The 20,593-nt window shown below is 47.0% G+C and overlaps 1 protein-coding gene across 11 annotated transcripts in view; it reads right to left on the reverse strand.

Annotated features, from left to right (window-relative positions):
• Positions 1-20,593, reverse strand: part of UNC13C (unc-13 homolog C) — a 769,821-nt gene that overhangs the window by 171,076 nt on the left and 578,152 nt on the right. For all 11 annotated transcript variants that reach the window (XM_033920485.1, XM_033920487.1, XM_033920488.1 and 8 more), the window contains one exon: positions 15,867-15,952. In XM_033920485.1, the coding sequence (XP_033776376.1) occupies positions 15,867-15,952 (86 nt within the window). The remainder of the gene's footprint in view (positions 1-15,866; positions 15,953-20,593) is intronic.

Genomic DNA, 20,593 nt, shown 5'->3' on the forward strand with positions numbered 1-20,593 from the left:
TATCCAGGGCTAACATAGCCAGTAACTGTGAGCATTAAAAAAAACACCCCAACAACAACAAATGCTACTGGCTGAATATTACCTCTAGTGTATTACTATTATTTCATATCAAGTTAAGCAACTGAACCACAATGTACTTTTCCATAAGTATTGTCAGAGGTTGAGCCCAGAAGAATCCGTTTTCGAAAATAATGCTTATTATTGTATGTTAGATCAATGTGTTCAGAAAAATATATGTGGCTGAGAAAGCCATAAACGGTAGCTAAAGTTTAATAAAGCAGAGAGTTAAATATAATTCTACGTCAATACAATGGAGAGAATTAATACACTCTACAATGTAACTAGCAAATTTCATGTCTGTTGATTTAACCTTTTGCTTCCATAACATCTGTCAGCATGTTGATAACAGTAATTAGGATAAAACTACCATTGAATGTCTTAAGGGCACAGAGTGAGTGCAGCAAGAGAGTGATTAAAAAATAAATTCCAATAAATAAATGAATGGCAGGATATTTAGACTTGATGAACATCAGCAAATTGTATACTAGAACATTAAAGTATTAAAAAGTAATACTAATGAGTAAAGAATAGTTTTTAAAGAGTAAGGAAGATGTTCCCTCTAATGACAGTTTGGGACTGAAAAGATATAAATGTGACTTTAGATACTGGAAGGTCTAATGTATTTCTAGCATATAATCCACATTCCAGAATAAATCAATGAGGCCTGGATTCTCTAAACGGCCCCAAATATTTAGGTGCCGATAGGCACTCAAGTTCAGTAAAAACAAAAATTCCATTTAGAGGATATTTTCAACTGAGTTTCATGGCGCCTACTGGTGCCTAAAAAATCAGCACTAAAATGGTGCCACTGTAGGTACTATAGGCCTCCTAATGCCACTGTGGACGTGGCTAACATTGAAAGTGGCATCAGGCAGCCTAAAGTGCCTATGGAGGCAAGAATCACATCAAAGGTAGGCACCAGAAATGTAGGCCTGGAAAACTTTGGCCTATATTTCTGGTGGTGCAATGCTGTACCCAGCACTGTTGCGTGACTGACATGCGATCGGTTGCCTTTGATAACAGTACCGGTTACAGAATCTGGGTTTGAATGTGCATCTTGTGCACAATTTAACTGATAATTCCAACACTGCAATAAAAATTGAATGGGCTTTGGCGCATTTACTGCGACAGCATCACTACCGTGGCTTTGTAAAAGGGGCCTTTAGTTCACTATGCATGCATATCTGTATATCATTTTATTTTTGGGTGCTATAAACTTAACTAGCTAAGTCAATATTCATTAACTGGCCAGTTAAGTTTATAGTGGTCAAAGATAAGATTGCGCGGCATGATTTGGTTTCTAAATTCAGCCGGTTATCATGCAATATACCCGGTTAACTTGTAACTGCTAACTGGGAAAATTCAGCCAGGATTACTAGTTAACTTACTCTGAATAGTCCCATTTAGCTGGATAAGTGCTGTTGAGCAGGTCAGTGCCATTCCTGGTCTGTTAAATAGCGCTGAATTGACGTCAGAGAAGGGGTGGGACCGCGGAAGAGAGAAGACAACTCGGACGAACGTATGGCAGCTTGCATAAATCGCTAGAGCCAGCGATCTTATGCAGGCTGCTGAATTTAGGTGAATTGAATGCGCAGGCCATGTGGGGGGAGGGGGGTGTAGTCCTTCGTGGGAGGGGGGGGTGCAGGCCTTCTGGGAGAGGGCAGTATATGCCTTCGGGGGGTGCAGCCTTCCAGAGGAGGGACAGGCAGGCCTTTCGGGGGGGGGGGGGGAGGGGTACATGCCTTTGGAGGTACAGGCCTCCAGAAGGGACAGGCAGGCCTTCAAGGGGGGTGCAGGCCTTCAGGGGGGTCAGGCTGGCCTTCAGGAGTGGGGTGTAGGTCTTCAGGGGGGGACATGCAGGCCTTCAGGGTGGTGCAGACATTCAGGGGAGGGGAGGAAGGGGGGAAGGGGGGTTCAAAGAGACGTGCATATGCCAGACTTTGGGGGGAAGAAATAATGGGTCTAAAAATAGAGGAAAGGGAGAGAGAGATGGTGAACAATGGGATTTAGGGATGAAAGGAACAGAAAGGGAGAGATTGTGGACCCTGGGGTGGTGGGGAAGGAGGGCGAGATGCTGGATGAAAGCGTAGTTGAGAAAAGATGGATCTGTGGATGGAGACAAAAAAAGGAAAGATGCCAGACCTCCGGGAGAGGGAAGGGAAACGTAAGGGGAGGACAGAGATGGCAGATGGATGGTTAGCATGGAGAAAGAAGAAAAAAGGAGACCCTGGCAAGCAAGACAACCAGAGCCTGGGACCAACAAGAGCCTGAGACCAACAAGATTTGAATATTGACCAGACAACAAAAGGTAGAAAAACTAATTTTATTTTCTGTTTTGTGATTACAATATGTCAGATTTAAAACGTGTATCCTGCCAGAGCTGGTGATAGACCGCAAACGTGAGCTAGGATTTAACAGAGACAGGAAAAGTCTTTTTTGTTTATTTTGTTTACACCATGGCGCCAGTGTGGTTAGGAGAAGGCAAAGGGGGGGGAAGAGGCTATAAAAGGGGTGAAGAGGCTATAAAACAAACCCACTAGGATGTTTGAAAAAACAAAAACAAAAAACAAATACCCAATTGGGCAGGAAAATCGAATCGAATCGAAATTTTTTTTCCTGAATTGGGCAGCACTACTGTGCACCTCCTTCACTCTACAACACAAAAACAGGAAGTACCTGTTCATACATTTAAATCTGCAGCAGCACTGGTGGCCATGTAGAAAAGAAAGCACAACAGTGAGAGACAAACAGGCCCTTACTACTGTGAAAGTTGGGTCTTTGTGCCTGGCTTTTGGTGCTCTTGAGACAGCTTTAATAGAATGAATGTGCAAAGGTAAGCCTGAAAATATTAAAAAGTGATTATAACCTAGCTCTGTCAAGGAATCGTCACAAACTAATTAATCTCAGTAAATTCGGTACAAAACTGTTGCTAGTACCTTAAATCACAATATGCTCTATAAAAAGCACCATGATAACAGGTGCACAATGTCTTGTTCCTGTCCAGATGGTTTTAGGTCCAAACAATGAGCAGTTCCCAAAGGATAAAACAATTACCTTGCAAGATGTTTGGTGGGTTGTGAATAGAATTGAAACTTTTTTGCAAGGAACTGTTTCATAAGAACATAAGTATTGCCGCTGCTGGGTCAGATCAGTGGTGCATCATGCGCAGCAGTCCGCTCATGCAGCGGCCCTCCGGTCAAAGACCAGCGCCCAACTGAGACTAGACCTACCTGTGTACGTCCGTGTTCAGCAGGAACTTATCTAGCTTTGCCTTGAATCCCTGGAGGGTGTTTTCCCCTATGACAGACTACAGAAGAACGTTCCAGCTCTCCACCACTCTCTTGGTGAAGAAGAACTTTCTTACTTTTGTACGGAATCTATCCCCTTTCAACTTTAGAGAGTGCCCTCTTGTTCTCCCTACCTTGGAGATAGTGAACAACCTGTCCTTGTCTACTAAGTCTATCCCCTTCAGTACCTTGAATGTTTCGATCATGACCCCTCTCAATCTCCTCTGTTTAAGGGAGAAGAGGCCCAGTTTCTCTAATCTTTTGCTGTACGGCAGCTCCTCCAACCCTTTAACCATCTTAGTTGCTCTTCTCTGGACCCTTTCGAGTAGTACCATATCCTTCTTCATGTACGGCGACCAGTGCTGTACGCAGTACTCCAGGTGAGGGCGCACCATGGCCCGGTACAGCGGCATGATAACCTTCTCTGATCTGTTCGCGATCCCCTTCTTTATCATTCCTAGCATTCTGTTCGCCCTTTCGCCACGGCGGCACATTGCGCGGATAGCTTTATCGATTTGTCGATCAGAACTCCCAAGTCCCTTTCCTGGGAGATCTCTCCAAGTACCACCGCGGACATCCTGTATTTGTGCAGGAGATTTTTGTTACTGACATGCATCACTTTACACTTATCCACGTTGAACCTCATCTGCCATGTTGATGCCCATTCCTCGAGCCTGATTATGTCACGTTGCAGATCTTCGCAATCCCCCTGCATCTTCACTACTCTGAATAACTTTGTATCGTCCGTGAATTTAATTACCTCGCTTGTCGTACCTATGTCCAGATCATTTATAAAGATGTTGAAGAGCACGGGTCCAAGCACCGAGCCCTGCGGCACTCCACTGGTGACGCTCTTCCAGTCCGAGTATTGTCCATTTACCCCCACTTTCTGTTTCCTATGCTCCAGCCAGTTTTTAATCCATGTGAGTATTTCACCCTCAATTACATGGCTCGCAATTTTTCGAAGTAGTCGTTCATGCGGAACCTTGTCGAATGCCTTCTGAAAATCCAGATATACAATGTCGACCGGGTCGCCCTTGTCTATCTGCCTGTTTACTCCCTCAAAGAAGTGCAGCAAGTTTGTCAAACAAAATCTGCCTTTGCTGAAACCGTGCTGGCTGGTCCTCATCAGCCCATGTCCGTCAAGGTGATCAATGATGCGGCCCTTTATCAGCGCCTCTACCATCTTTCCCAGTACCGAGGTCAGACTCACCGTTCTGTAGTTTCCAGGGTCTCCCCTCAAACCTTTTTTGAAGATCGGTGTAACATTCGCCACCTTTCAGTCCTCTGGAATCTTTCCCGATACGATTGACAGATTGGCTATTAATTGAAGCAGTTCAGCTATGGTCCCTTTCAGTTCCTTGATGACCTTCAGATGGATGCCATCCGGTCCCGGGGATTTATCGCTCTTAAGCCTATCAATCTGCCTGCATACCTCTTCTAGACTGACCGTTAACCCTGTCAGTTTCTCGTTTTCACTCCCAGCTTATAGCCTAATGGGTTCCGGTATGCTGTGTATATCCTCTTCGGTAAATACAGATGCAAAAAACATGTTCAGTCTGTCAGCGATTGCTTTGTCCTCCTTTAGCACTCCCTTTATTCCTTGGTCATCCAACGGTCCCACCGCTTCCTTTGCAGATCGTTTCCCTTTAATATTTCGAAAGAATGGCTTGAAGTTTTTCGCCTCCCTGGCTATTTTCTCCTCGTAATTTCTTTTGGCCCCTTTTACCGCCTTATGGCACCTGCGTTGATGCTGTTTGTACTTATTCCAGTTTTCATTAGTTTTTGATCTTTTCCATTCCTTAAATGAGTTCTTTTTTGTCTCTGATTGCTTCCTTTACCTCCACAGTGAGCCACGCTGGTTCTTTATTCTTTTTCCTCTTTGATCCCTTGTTGATATGCAGTATATATAGATTTTGCGCCTCAGTGACCGTATCCTTAAAAAGAGACCAAGCTTGCTCTAGCATCTTTACAGTGTTTATCCTCTTCTTAATCTTCGTCTCCACCATGCGTCTCATCCCTTCATAAATCCCTTTTCGGAAGTTTAGCACCGTGGCCGTCGTTCTGGACCGATGTTTCGCCCCTGTTTCCAGGTTGAAGCGGATCATATTGTGATCACTGTTTCCCAGGGTCCCTTCTGCTTCTACATCTTTTGCCAATCCTCTGTCAGTTTTCCTCTGATATGACTATGAAAGTGTCTGAACATGAGAGCCAACTGAAGAAGGAGCCCGAGAGCTGGTCTCAAAGGGCGGAGAGTAACACGGGGCTGGGAGGCCCGAGTGTTGCTTGTAGGCAAGGTAGGGAAGAGGGGGGGGGGGGTTTGGTAGAGAACAACCGTTAGAAAGAAGTATATGGAAGAAGGGGAGGGGTTCGCGCCAAAAGGAGAGGCAGGGATTGGATAGTGTAGGAAAAATGGGGGCGTTTACTTAGGGTTTTAGCACGAGCCTTGGAGGACTGAGTTCATTGCAGGTCCTCCAAGGCATAATTTTGTGACTTACTCAGTTTTGGTCCCGTTTTCCTGGATTCGGGGGTGCTGTTATGGAGTCTTTCAGTTTGGCTGAGGAGCGTGGTGAAGAGGGGGAAGCCGAATTATCGATCTTAGCGGGAGACTCGTTCACGGAGGAGTCGCTGGAGCAGGTGGGTGTCGGCTTCGGGGAGGAGCGTGTGCAGCCCGTTCGGCGATCTAAGATCGAGGCGCTGTCGGCTTTAGCCATCGCTGGTGCGGGGGTCACTCGGGGGACTCGCTCGGGGATCATTACTGCTGCGGGGAAGGTCCGGCGTAAGTCTTCGTTGTCGGGCAGTGAGCAGGTAGCTGTCCCGGCCGGCCGCAGTTCGCTGATTTCGTCGGGGGGCGGGGCTTCCGCAGCGTTATCCAGTGCTGGGAGTGTGAGCAGGAACGTGCTGGCGAGCAGGGAGGTGGGAGGAGACGTTGCTTCTCTGCGTGGGCCTGTTCTTGGGGGCAGAGAGGTTTCGGCTGCAGCAGGAGTCTCTGAGCCTTCTTGCTCTGGGGTTTCCAGTGTTCGGGAGGTCTCCTCTGGGTTGCTGGCTGGGGGTCCTGGTGAGTCTTGTGTGTCTCCAGAGGTTTTGGGTTTAGGACGGGGCATGTGTGCACCTGGTTTTATGTCCGGTGCTGGTGTTGGACCTGCAGGTCCGTTCCCAGGTTTCTTTGCGGGTGGTTGGGCTCCGAGTTGGGGGGCGGCTTCTTGGGGTTCTAGCCCTTCGGGTGGCGGTTTTATGCCTTCGGTTTCTCACTGGGGTGGGGGTGTTCCTGGGAATATGGCTATGGGGATGATGCCTGGGGGCAGTTTTGGGTCCGGATGGGGAGCCCCTGTTGGTATGCCTGGGTTTTGTTTTCCTGGTCCTGCCTCTGTTTCTTGGTCTCCACAGGTGACGTGTCTACTACCAGGAGGACAGACGGTGCAAACGGACGGTTTGGGAGCAGTTGGCAGTCCCGGAGTTGCTGAGAGACCTGGTTATTCAGCTGCGGAGCGAGGATCGGCGCCGACTGCTGGTGCGGTTGCTGGCGGAGGCACTGCGGAATCTGTTCACAGTTCATCCCTGATGCCGGAGGTTGCTGTTCGTGGCGGCTCGGCGCAAGCTTCTGATGTCTCTTCTGTGGTGGGGACTGCTGACCAGGGCGTCTCTGGAGTGGCTGCTGGAGTATCGGGAGCTTCTAATACTGGTAACAAGGCGCCTGCTCAGGTTGCTGGCGGGGGGAAGGCGCGGCATAAGAAGCGCAGGCGTTGGCGTCGGGGTTCGTCTTCGTCCTCGTCTGGGTCGTCTTCGTCGGGTTCGACGTCTTCCTCTTCCGTGTCAACCGGTCCTGCAAGGGTGGGGGCAGCTACTGGGGCGGGTAGTGGGGAGGCTGCCACAGGTGAAGTACGGGGTGCTCCGGCTTTAGTGGCACTTACTGAGTTGTGGGAAAAGGTTCCTCGGGATTTGCGGCGGAAGATTCGGCGGCGGTCCTGCTTGGATATTTTTCGCCTCATGGAGGGTAGAGCCCATAGGAAGAGGCATAGCAAATCCAAGCGTGCTGGGAAGGAGGTTAAACCCTTTCCAGTTGCTCGTTCCATTATTAATTGGATCCGTGCTTTTTTACGGTTAGCAAGTGTTTGGGGTCGTGCTAATCCACAGGATGCCGGTTTATTGTTGTCTTATGCGGATTCGATTTTGGATTCCTATCAGCGCTTCGGCGGGTGGGCTTGGTTGAACTATGACGAAGCCTTCAGGGACAAAATGGAAGAAAATAGTTTCATGTCTTGGGGTTCTCAGGACGTGAATCTATGGCTTACTCATATGGCTTCCAAATCCATATCGGGGGCGCCGGTGCGGACTTTTGGGAGTCCTGGGAGTGCTCGGCCCTTTCGCGGGGGGTCGGGGGGGAGTCCTTCAGCAGGTTCCGACGTGTGTTGGAAATTTAATAAATCCAACTGTCCCTTCTCCGACTGCAAATTTCGTCACGCCTGCTCTATCTGTGGTCAATCTCACTCGGCCGTTAAATGTCCCAAACGGGTCGGTGGAGCAGCTGCAGGAGTTGCGAAGTGATGTTTCGGTGGCAGTACCTACTCCGATTCGGGTAGGAGTTATGCGCCCGTGGTTGCACAGTTATAGTCGACGGAGGGTAGCGGATATTTTGGAGGCAGGGTTTACAGAAGGTTTTGATATTCCTTTTTTGGGGGAGGTGTCGGCGGCGCGGGTTCAAAACTCATCTTCGGTGTCCATTTTGCGGGGTATAGTGTGGGATAAGTTGTCTGCAGAGATTCAATTGGGGCGCATTGCGGGTCCTTATCGTGTTCCGCCTTTTTCCAGCATGAAGATTTCGCCTCTGGCAGTGATTCCTAAGAAAGCCCCGGGGCAGTATCGTCTCATTCATAACTTATCTCGGCCTCTTGGTCGGTCGGTTAATGACGGTATTCCAAAGGATCTTTGCACTGTGCGGTATGCCTCTTTGGATAGTGCATTGAGGATTATTGTCTCTGTCGGACGTGGTGCTTTGCTGGCAAAGGTGGATATCGAATCGGCATTCCGATTGCTACCTATTCATCCGCGGGCGTATCCGTTATTGGGTTTTCGTTTCGACGGTTTGTATTTTTATGACCGGTGTTTGCCCATGGGCTGTTCCATTTCGTGTGCTTATTTCGAAATGTTCAGTTCATTCTTGCATTGGGTCTTAGTTCAGCAGGTAGGTGAGAACTCCGTGGTGCATTATTTGGATGACTTCTTGTTTATTGGTGCAGGGAGTAGCGGGGTTTGTGAGCGTCTTAAGCAGGTTTTTGAGGGTTTGGCTGAGGATTTTGGTGTGCCTTTAGCTCGTGACAAATCGGAGGGGCCGGTTACTTCTTTGGTGTTTTTGGGGATAGAGTTAGACACAGAGGCGTTAGTGACGCGGCTGCCTGTGTTAAAAGTTAATCAATTGCTTGGACTTATTGAGCAAGTGATTCATGCTCCTAAATCTACCTTGCATACGATTCAGTCTTTGTTGGGGTCGCTTAATTTTGCATGTCGAGTTCTTCCTATGGGGAGGGCTTTTTCACGTCGGTTGGCAGCGTCAACGGCTGGGGTACGTGATCGCCATCATTTTTTGCGTCTCCCTGTTGGTGTCCGTGCAGATTTGCGGATGTGGTCAGTTTTTCTTCGGGATTTTAATGGGACTGTGCCAATGCTGGCACCTGAGATTTCTAGCGTTGACCTAGAGTTGTTCTCAGATGCGGCGGGGGGAGTTGGTTTCGGTCTGTATTGCAATGGAGACTGGTGTGCGGAGCGTTGGCCTGAGGAGTGGGTGCGGGCCGGCGTGACAAAGAATATTACCCTGTTGGAATTGTTCCCGCTCATAGTGGCTTGTGAGCTCTGGGAGGGGGTTCTGCGCAATAGACGTGTGGTGTTTTGGTGCGACAATTTGGGAGTGGTGGAGGTCGTCAATCGTCAGGCGGCGCGCTGCTTGGCGGTGAATGCGCTCATGCGGGAATTGGTTTTGCGCTGTTTGCGGTTGAATTTGTTTGTTCGTGCTCGCCATGTTCCGGGTTTGCAAAATGGCATTGCTGACGCTTTGTCTCGTTTCAATTTTTTGCAGTTTCGTCGGCTGGCGCCAGGAGCTCGAGCAGACGGTTCACGGATGCCAGCGCGTTTGTGGAGCCTGGTCGGGAAGGAGTCTGGACGATGCTCCGTCTGTCTGTAGCATCTTCTACGTGGTCACGCTATTCAGCGGGGTTTCGGGCGGTTGCAGCTTTCTTGGGTGATAGGGGTTGGTGTCCGGGAGATGTGGCCGAATCCTTATTGGAGGATTTCGTGCTGTCTTCTTTTCGGGCTCGGGTTTCTCGGGGTGTTGTGCGTGGTCAATTAGCGGGTTTTTCCTTTTTCTGCAGGGCCTTGGGTTGGGCTTGCCCAGTATCTAGTTTTTTGGTCCAACGGCTGTTACGGGCATTAGGACGCGCGCTTCCTCAGACTCGTGATTCGAGGTTGCCCGTCACTCATGAGTTACTACTCCGTCTGTTGGCGGTATTGCCTGAGGTGGCCAACTCGCCTTTTGAGGCCTGTTTATTTCAGGCGGCTTTTTCCATTGCCTTTTTTGGCGCCTTACGGGTTAGTGAATTAGTCGTAGGTCCAGCTTCGGGAGGAGTCCCACGGGGACTTCGGATTCAGCATGTGAATTTGCAGGATTCGGTGTTAAGGCTACATATTGTTAGCTCTAAGACTGATCAGTGTGGTGTTGGGCATTGGGTGGTGTTGCATGCTGTGTCTGGCTGTTTGTCTTGTCCGGTTTTTAGGATGCGTGGATACTTAGCCGTTCGACCCGCTAGCACTCAGATATTGTTTGTGCATGCTGATGGCGCCCCTCTCACGCGTTATCAGTTTAGGGCGGTACTCAATTTAGTGTTGGTGCGTTGTGGTATGAATCCGGCTGATTTCGGAACTCATTCCTTCAGGATTGGTGCTGCCACGAGTGCTAGTAGGGCTGGTATGTCTGGGGAGGGCATCCAGAGATTAGGTCGTTGGGTTTCCAATGCCTTTCGGGGCTATATTCGTCGTGAGGGTGAGGGTGCGGGGAACCTTGCTGCGCGAGGTTCTCAGTAATGGGATTTTCGTAAGGGCCCAAGGGAGGGAGTTTGATCTGTTTTGTTTTATTCTCTGTTTCAGCTCCCGGTTCCCGTTCATATTCCATGTGGATTGTGGGCCATTCTTTCATCCACTGGGCTAGCGAACGTGCAGGTATCCGCCCAGGTGGTCGTCATCTTGGACTGGGGCATATGGGACTTCGTGTTTCCTGGTGGGGACAACGTGGGATGCGTTGGAGTCAGCTTTTGGTTTTGTTGTCTGATCTGCGATCTCGGACTAGTCATCCTGACATACTGCTGATACATTTGGGGGGTAATGATGTGGATACCTGGACGGGAAAGGACTTGGTCAATAGGATCAAGGATGATCTGCGGGTGGTGTGGGATTGGTTCCCGGGGGTGTTGCTCGTATGGTCTGACATTGTGCCTCGTCCGAGTCGTATAGCATCCCGACGTTGGACGAGGGGCCTGGCCAAGCTTAATAGACAAGTTGGGAAATGGGTGGTTGGTCAGGGTGGGTGGCAGATACTGCATGATTGGGTTGATGTTACTTGTTTTGGTTTATTTCATACAGATGGGGTTCACTTGTCGGATGTGGGGTGGGACCTTTTGCTGGATGATTTTGCTTCCAGTTGTGAGAGGTTCCTCAGTTCTCGGTAGTAGTCGCTGCTCTTTTGGGGGAGGGCCTGTTGGTACAGGCCTGTGGCGGGTCTCCCGAGCTACTGGGTGCTGGGGCTCATCCGGCGATGAGCGGTGGGCCGGCTGGGAGCCGTGCCTTGGGGTCAGGTGACCCGGGTTAAAGGGGCATGAGGTCATGCCACCCCTCAGACACTTGCTGTTGGTGGCGGGGTCGGGGGCAAAGGTACTGTTACACAGGGTAGCTCGGGAGGAGCTTGCTGAGGTTCATGGTTAATTAAGGTTCAATGTGTTAATGATGTTAATTTATGCAAATGTATTTATGGTTAATGTGATATAATAAAGAGCTGCGGCTATTTACCACAATAAGGTGTGTTGTTTTATTAATATGGTGGTAGAGAAAGGAGGGAGAATGACAACAGGATGGGACTATCCAGATCCCGATGTTAGAAGGAGCCCGAGAGCTGGTCTCAAAGGGCGGAGAGTAACACGGGGCTGGGAGGCCCGAGTGTTGCTTGTAGGCAAGGTAGGGAAGAGGGGGGGGGGGGTTTGGTAGAGAACAACCGTTAGAAAGAAGTATATGGAAGAAGGGGAGGGGTTCGCGCCAAAAGGAGAGGCAGGGATTGGATAGTGTAGGAAAAATGGGGGCGTTTACTTAGGGTTTTAGCACGAGCCTTGGAGGACTGAGTTCATTGCAGGTCCTCCAAGGCATAATTTTGTCCCGCCCTCCCTCCCTTTGGTGAGGTTTTTGTGGTGTGGAGGCGGGTCTCCCGAGCTACTGGGTGCTGGGGCTCATCCGGCGATGAGCGGTGGGCCGGCTGGGAGCCGTGCCTTGGGGTCAGGTGACCCGGGTTAAAGGGGCATGAGGTCATGCCACCCCTCAGACACTTGCTGTTGGTGGCGGGGTCGGGGGCAAAGGTACTGTTACACAGGGTAGCTCGGGAGGAGCTTGCTGAGGTTCATGGTTAATTAAGGTTCAATGTGTTAATGATGTTAATTTATGCAAATGTATTTATGGTTAATGTGATATAATAAAGAGCTGCGGCTATTTACCACAATAAGGTGTGTTGTTTTATTAATATGGTGGTAGAGAAAGGAGGGAGAATGACAACAGGATGGGACTATCCAGATCCCGATGTTACTTAATTGAGAAAAGAGTGGAGAAATCACTAATGTAATGTAATAAAATTGATACTTCTGTTACCACCCTGAAAATATTAAAGATAGTGTTTTGTTACATGCTCAATTAGAGAGGATGGAACATTTGAGGAGAAGTAGGAATCTTAGATTCCTTAACTTTCCAATTTCCCATTATTTGGCGCCATTAGAACTCCTGAGAATGTATTTAAAAGATGTTTTACAATACTCACAGGTGACTCTTTTACATCTGATAATGTTTATTACATTCCTAGGAGCTCTAAAACCGAAGCAGAGGAGGGTGAAATAGATCAGTTGGTTTCCCCTGACAATTTAAATATATCACAATTTCTGGAATCCTCTAAGGCAGGGGTGTCCAATGTCGGTCCTCGAGGGCCGCAATCCAGTCGGGTTTTCAGGATTTCCCCAATGAATATGTATGAGATCTATTAGCATACAATGAAAGCAGTGCATGCAAATAGATCTCATGCATATTCATTGGGGAAATCCTGAAAACCCGACTGGATTGCGGCCCTCGAGGACCGACATTGGACACCCCTGCTCTAAGGATTATATTGCAAAACTTGCTACGTTGTTAGTCACGTTTAGGACAGAGCTGGAAAAACAGGATATTCTTAAACAGTGGCGTACCTAGCATATGTGACACCCGGGGCCCATCATTTTTTGACCCCCCTCCCCCCATCTATATGAAAAATATGATTTTTAGTAACAATCCACATATCGCACAACAAGAGTGTACCTAGGAAAAGGCAGCATCTTAAACACTGCAGTGAGCACTAGAACACCAACACCTACATTGTAAAACTAAACAAACCAGATCCTGCACAGTCAATTGATCCAGTACAGTCGATGCTATCAGAAAGCCATGTCCCTTTCATACACACAGACAGATACACCCTCGCCCAATATGGAATAATCACAAACTAAAAATAGAAATATGTAGACAAAAGTTAAACTGAACTGCCAAGAAACCAGACTCTGCATACAATGCAACACCACAACACCTCAAAAACAGTAATACATGTCCTCTAATACTGTGCAAAATATAAAGACAGTAGATGTAAATTTGAAAAAACTGATACATAACAATAATCACTTTACAAATTAATAAATAAAAATAAAACAAATAATGAGAAATAAGAAAATACCATTTTATTGGACTAATCCCCGTAAGCTTGGTCCTCATCCCCACAAACCACCTGATTCCATCCACACAAGCCTTGAATTGTTTTATATTGAACTTATTATATTAAAGTATAAAAAGAAACAATATTCTGTACAATTGTCAATTTATAAATCAGCGTCTTCTCCCCACTCCCCTTCAGCGTTCTCAGCCCACTCTCTCTCCACTTTCCTTCAGCGCACGCACATAAAAACAAGCAAGTAATTTTATATCATTTTCATTCTATTCATTCATAGAAATTAAAGTCTACATAATGCCAGTCACATAACAAAACATGATTTTACAAAAATAATTCCCTGCACAGTCAAGCCTGCAAGGATTACTAGATGTCTTTCAGCAGCTCCCCTCCCTCCCTCCCCTTACCTTCGTGGCCAAGTCAAAATGATCTACCAACAATAAAATTTTAAAAACACAAAGCACACTGTATGCAGAGAAAATGTTAATTATCATTTATATTCCACGGGTTTTCAAAGAGGTCAAGGCAGATGACTTTATGCAATGTCACCTCAGTAACAACTATACAAAAATAGACAAATATACCCCCTCCCTTTTTACTAAACAGCGATAGCGTTTTTTAGCGCAGGGAGCTGCGCTGAATGCCCCATGCTGCTCTCAACTCATAGGCTCCCTGCGCTAAAAACTGCTATTGCAGTTTAGTAAAAGGGGCCCATAGTGCAAAATATAGACAGCATATATAAATTCTCAAAACGAACACATTTTGATCACTAAATTGAAAATAAAATCATTTTTCCTACCTTTGTTTGGTAATTTAATCAGTCTCTGGTTGCACTTTATTCTTCTGACTGTGCATCCAATATTTCTTCCCTTCTTACAGCCTCTTGTATGCTTCCTCTCCTCCAGACCTCATTCCCTCCCCCAACTTTTTCTTTGTTTCATCCTGTTCCCTTCTTTCTTTCTCTCTCCATGCCCCCTTTCTTTCTGTATGTCTGTCTTTCTCTCTCTCTCCGTGCCCCATTTCTTTCTTTCTTTCATCCTGCCCCCTTCTTTCTTTCTCTCTCCATGCCCCCTTTCTTTCTGTATGTCTGTCTTTCTCTCTCTCTCCGTGCCCCATTTCTTTCTTTCTTTCACCCTGCCCCCTTCTTTCTTTCTCTCTCCATGCCCCCTTTCTTTCTCTATGTCTGTCTTTCTCTCTCTCTTCCCATGCCCCATTTTTTTCTTTCTTTTACCCTGCCCCCTTTCTTTCTTTCTGGATTCCTGTCCCCCTCCCTTTCTTTCTGGTTCCCTGCCCCCCCCTCTTTCTTTCTTTCTGGCTCCCTGTCTCCCCCCCCTTTCCTTCTTTCTCCCTGCCCTCCCCCATGCCACTGCCATTGGGAAACATACTGCTGCCACCACCGCTGAGGAAAGGCTGCCACTGACCATCAGAAACAGGCCGGTGCGGAGTTCACCCTGCTTCTTTTCCCACGGGGCCAACCAACTCTGGCTGCCCGACGTCAATTCTAATGTCGAAGAGGACGTTCGGGCCAGCCAGGCAGCTCGAGGGGAAGAGAAGCAGGGAGGGAGAACTTAGCCCCGGCTTCTTTCTGATGATGGCAATGGCAGCCTTTCCCTGGCGGCAGCCTATTCTCCAGTGAGTGGCCAGCTGTGCACCCCCTTGGACCGTGCACCCGGGGCGGACCGCCCCCCCCCCCTTGGTACGCCACTGTTCTTAAATTGTATTTTTCCAAGAAACAAGAAGTTTTTTGTGGTCAACAACTTCAGGTTTTCCCTGATTTTGCCAAACAAACTCAATCTAGAAGGCGGCAGTTCCTTCAGCTTAAACCTAAAAATTTGGCTGCCTTCTTATGGTTTCCCTGTAAGCGTTTAATCTTCTATGGGAATAATAGGTATATATTTTTGGACCCTACTCAGTTGGTGTTATTCTTGAAAGATAAACCTCTATTAGAAAAAGATTTGTCATCTAATGTGCGGGTTGGAGATAAGTGATATAAAATAATGTAAAGATTGTGCCTGTTGAATGTATTAAGATGGTTTTTTTCTTTGGAATATTTTCTTTAGTCCTCCTGGGATTTTGCCAGCCTCATAATGTGGACTAAATTATGTTTCAAGGAAGAGTTTTTTTATTTTTATGTTTGGATTTATAATTTTCTTGCTTGAAACTATGGGATCCTTTTACGAAGGCACGTTAGGGTCTTAACGCGCGGAATAGCGCGCATTAAAATGCCACACACGCTAGCCACTACCGCCCCCTCTTGAGCAGGCGGTAGTTTTTCAGCTAGTGCACGCTAATCCGGTGCGTGCGTTAAAAACGCTAGCGCACCTTCGTAAAAGGAGCCCAATATGCCTGTCATTTGTTATCTATGTAATAAATGGATAATTAATAAAGAGAAAAAATACAATGTGCTTATTTCATGCTTGGTTGCATGTGAAATAAAAATACACACATTGTTTTACCCTCCAGATACTGGATATCACAGTCGAGTGATTTGCGTGAGCTCTCTTATCTAATTAATGACAGGTTGAGCTAATTACCTTCCAGTGCATACTTCATATCCTGGGCAAACACATTCCAGATGACTTCAGCACTGACTTTTCCCATGTTCAGCTCTTGAGGGAACCTAGAAATAATCACAACACTTCAGTTCATCTTCCAGCTGCAAATGTTCCCAACATCTGTGCCTTAGTAAACATATGCATTTCACTCCAAATCACTAGCATAACGAACAATTATCAGGTACATTTACAGAATTTTATGTAGGTAAAAACAGTGGTGTAGCGAAGGTGGTTGGCAACCCTCCCCTCTTCTCCACCCCCGCTCCTTCCTGACTCCCCCTGCCGCACACACACACACACTCCCTTCCTTCCCCCCTACCTCTTTAATTTTCCCGGCGTGAGCACCATCATGAACTTGCTGCCCACATTTTGTCGGCTCTTCTTCTGACATCACCCCCTAGGTGCGGGACCTGGAATTGATGTTAGAGAGCGCCAACACCAACACGGGCAGCAAGTCCAGGATACTGCTCGTGCTGGGAAAATTAAAAAGGTATGAGGGAAGGGGTGTGTACGTGCGGGGTGGGGTTGGGAAGGAGCCGTTGGGTGGAGAGGACGGGTGCCGGCGCTCCCACCAAGACTGCTCCCCTGCCCCCCACCTTACTACACCACTGAGTAAAAATAGAGTTAACTTGCCTAAGTCAGCTCTGTTGAGAAATGTGGATTTGTAGCCATATAAAAATTTGTGCCTAGTTTTATAACACAATATACTTTTGGTTATACAGAGAAGAGATATAAAGGTGGGAGTATTAGGAAACTACATTAGTACACATAGGCCTAGATTCACTAACCTGCCAATCCGAGGCAGGCCGACTGATTCACAAATGGGGGCGATCGGAGGCACGCCCCCCCACTGACCGCACAGAGTGCTGGAGAGCAATCCTTGAGCATGTGCAGACCATCTTCTTTACCAGTAGATGGCCTGCGCATGCTCACTGCGAAGGAAGAGCTGGAAATGTTGTCGTTTTTTTAGAGCAAGAAACTTTCACGAGCCTGTGGTTTTAACCCGCGGGTTGAAAGCGGGGCTGCACTGTGGGTTAGAACTACAGAGTCGGGGCAGAGAGCAGGGTTTTTGCACAAGCGACTGGTCCTCAGCAGTCGCTTGTTTTTTGATCAGGCAGCCCAGTCGGTGTTCCTGAAATTGTTTTGTGAATTGCATCCTTCCTACTTTGCATGCTGTTCCCCCTCATTTGCATGTGCTGATCAGATCAGAGGATGATTGGCACAGAGGTTACTAAATCGGGTTGGTACACGATCACAAACATGAATCTAGCCCTTAGTACACATAAGTGCCAATGAACTTCAATAATTGGTCATTATCAGAGCTCTTTACTCAATTAAATTGTGCATAAATTTGAGCGCAATCTGGATACCATATATAGAATCCAGGGGACACAGTACAACAGCCACTGATATAAGTCAGCTCCCCTAACTTGGGTTACTATTCTAAAGTGACTTAGGTCTACTCAGAAGCCAATATAGAATTGATACTAATTGTACTCCATTTTGATGCCTACATCTTGGCACCAATTAAAAGAACTGCCTACTGAACATGTAACCCGTGGAGTCTAATGATATATGGAGAAATCTCCACTCACTCCAGTTCTACTGGCACCAGGTATAAAGCCATGCGAGTGGATGCCATTGAATTTTGACAATCTCCCCAGATGCACCAACACGCAGTAGATTACCACAGGATTTAATCATCTGCAGTATTTAGTAATACATTTAGCAAATCTGGTAAGAGGGCTGGAAAACTTCCCATATGCTGAGAGGCTGGATAAACTGGGGCTCTTCTCTCTGGAAAAAAGGAGGCTCAGGGGGGATATGATAGAGACCTTCAAAATACTTAGGGGCATAGAGAGGGTGGACAGGGACAGGTTCTTCAGACTAAAAGAGACGACAGGTACGAGGGGGCACTCAGAGAAACTGAAGGGAGATAGGTTCAAATCAAATGCAAGGAAGTTTTTCTTCACCCAAAGGGTCGTGGACAAATGGAATGCGCTCCCGGAGGAAGTGATCCGGCAGAGTACAGTACAGGGATTCAAACAGGGATTGGACAGATTCCTGAGGGAAAAGGGGATCGTGGGGTACTGAGGGAGGTGCTGGGGTGTTGCATAAGTATAGACAGCTCACCAGGTCGTGCAGGTGCAAGGCCGGAGGGTTAGGACATTGATGGGAAGATAGGACTTCGATGAGAAACCTAGGGGGCAAGGGGGCCCCTTCTGGTGATTAAGGCAGGTCATGACCTGTTGGGCCGCCGCGGGGGCGGACTGCTGGGCGGGATGGACCTCTGGTCTGACCCGGCAGAGGCACTACTTATGTTCTTATGTTCTTATGGTGAAAATGTCATTTCATCACAGTACGCAAGTCACTTAGTGACCCTTTTACCAAACAGTGGTAAAATAAAAATAGCCTTAGTGCGCCCTTACGCGGGGCTTTCCCCACATGCTAAAGCCATTTTTTTACCCCAATGTAAAAGGGCAGAATTTGCTATTTGTACTAGTGACCATGGGCTAATTTTGTCACAGATTAGTATGTGAGCCTTTATTGCCACCCATTTTGTAGTTGGTAAGGGTTCACGTGCTAATCATATGTTAACTGGTTAGCGAGCCACAATTTAGCTGTGCTAACCGATCATCACACAGAGCTATTCTAATCAGACCCCAAACATGTTTCCAACACAAAAAAAGGTGTTTTTTTTTTTTTACCACGTGGTTAGCATGTACACATACCAAAGTTCCTGTGGGATGCCTCCCCCTCCCCCTGCCCGTGATATGTCATTTTTTGTTGCAAGTTAATGCTTACTGCAGCTTTGTTAAAGGGCCTCTTAGAACTTTCGAACCAGTTGTGAGAGAAAGACGCCAGGAAGCTCCATGTAGCATGTGTAAATGTCCAGATATTATACAGTATATGTTACAGATGATTGATAGCAGCCAATACATTTCTTTTTAATTCTTGACACAAAACAAATATGCTGCATTAAATGAAGAGAACACAGCTGCAACTTGCACATTTAAATTATCCAGTTATCCATTAGAGCTGGCATTGGTTTCTATTCCATCCAGCATTTAGACATCACGGACGAAAAGACTATCAAGGATCTGTCAAAGTTGGCAAAAAGACAGCCCCACAGGCTGTACTTGGCAAAAGCCATTTTCTTTACTTGTGGTAATCTGTCTGCCTAGTGTCAGCTGTGAGACTGCTGGTTGTCAGTCTACAGAAGCCTAAATTCTAGGACCCAATTATTAGCCTATAATACAATTTATAAATTAAATTGGAATTCATGTGATATCAAGAACTATCTCTCAGCCTATTTAATCAGTCTCTGTTAAACTATTTTATAGTCACTATCGGCCAAATTTCTCACTTCACTTGCTATTATGATGAGAGAGGAGGCCCAATTGTTTGTAAAACAGCAGCACCTGTATGGGAAAGCCTAGAACAGCAGCACACAGGTGTCTTAAGTAGCCTGGTGGGTGGGCTACTGAACCATAGAGAGGAGGACCCAAACCCATAAGCCACTCCACACACTTATGGTGGAAAGTGTGAGGCTACCAAAACCCACCAAAACTCTACTATATGGCCATATAGGTGCCACCTGCAGCCATAAGGGTTATGGGGGTGGCAGACAGGTGGGTATAGTAGGTTTGGGGGAAGTTTTGGAGGGCTCACCATAAATTGTAAGGGGTTATGATGAGAAACATATCTGGCACACTTTATGTGGCCTCTAAGGCGCCCCACTGTTATGTTGGCATGTCAATTACAATGCTAACATAAGAACATAAGAAATGCCTCCGCTGGGTCAGACCCGAGGTCCATCGCGCCCAGCAGTTCACTCACGCGGCGGCCCAACAGGTCCAGGACCTGTGCAGTAAATTTCTATCTATACCCCTCTATCCCCTTTTCCAGCAGGAATTTGTTCAAACCTTTCTTAAACCCCAGTACTGTACTCTGCCCTATAACTTCCTCTGGAATTGTATTCCAGGTGTCCACCACACGTTGTGTTTAGAAGAACTTCCTAGCATTAGTTTTGAATTTGCTTCCTTTCAACTTTTCCGAATGCCCTCTTGTTTTTTTATTTTCTGAAAGTTTGAAGAATCTGTCCCTCTCTACTCTCTCTATGCCCTTCATGATCTTGTAAGTCTCTATCATATCCCCTCTTAATCTTCTCTTTTCTAGGGAAAAGAGTCCCAGTTTTTCCAATCTCTCAGCGTATGAAAGGCTTTCCATCCCCTTAATCAGTCGTATTGCTCTCCTCTGAACTCTCTCGAGCAATGCCATATCCTTCTTAAGGTACGGTGACCAATACTGGACGCAGTACTCAAGATGTGGACGCACCATTGCCGATACAGCGGCAGGATAACTTCTTTCGTTCTGGTTGTAATACCTTTCTTGATTATACCTAGCATTCTATTCGCTCTATTAGCGGCAGCTGCGCACTGTGCTGTCGGCTTCATTGTCATGTCCACCATCACCCCCAAGTCCCTTTCTTGGGTACTCTCATTCAAAAACATCCCTCCCATCGCATAATTATACCTCGAGTTTTTGCTTCCCACATGCAATACTTTACACTTCCCAACATTGAATTTCATCTGCCATCTCTCTGCCCATTCCCCTAGTTTGTCCAAGTCTCTTTGCAATTCTTCACAGTCCTCCTTTGTCCGAGCTCTACTAAATAGTTTGGTGTCGTCCGCAAATTTTATTAT

The sequence above is a fragment of the Geotrypetes seraphini genome, chromosome 14 (genome assembly GCF_902459505.1).
Source record: "Geotrypetes seraphini chromosome 14, aGeoSer1.1, whole genome shotgun sequence".
NCBI lineage: Eukaryota > Metazoa > Chordata > Amphibia > Gymnophiona > Dermophiidae > Geotrypetes > Geotrypetes seraphini.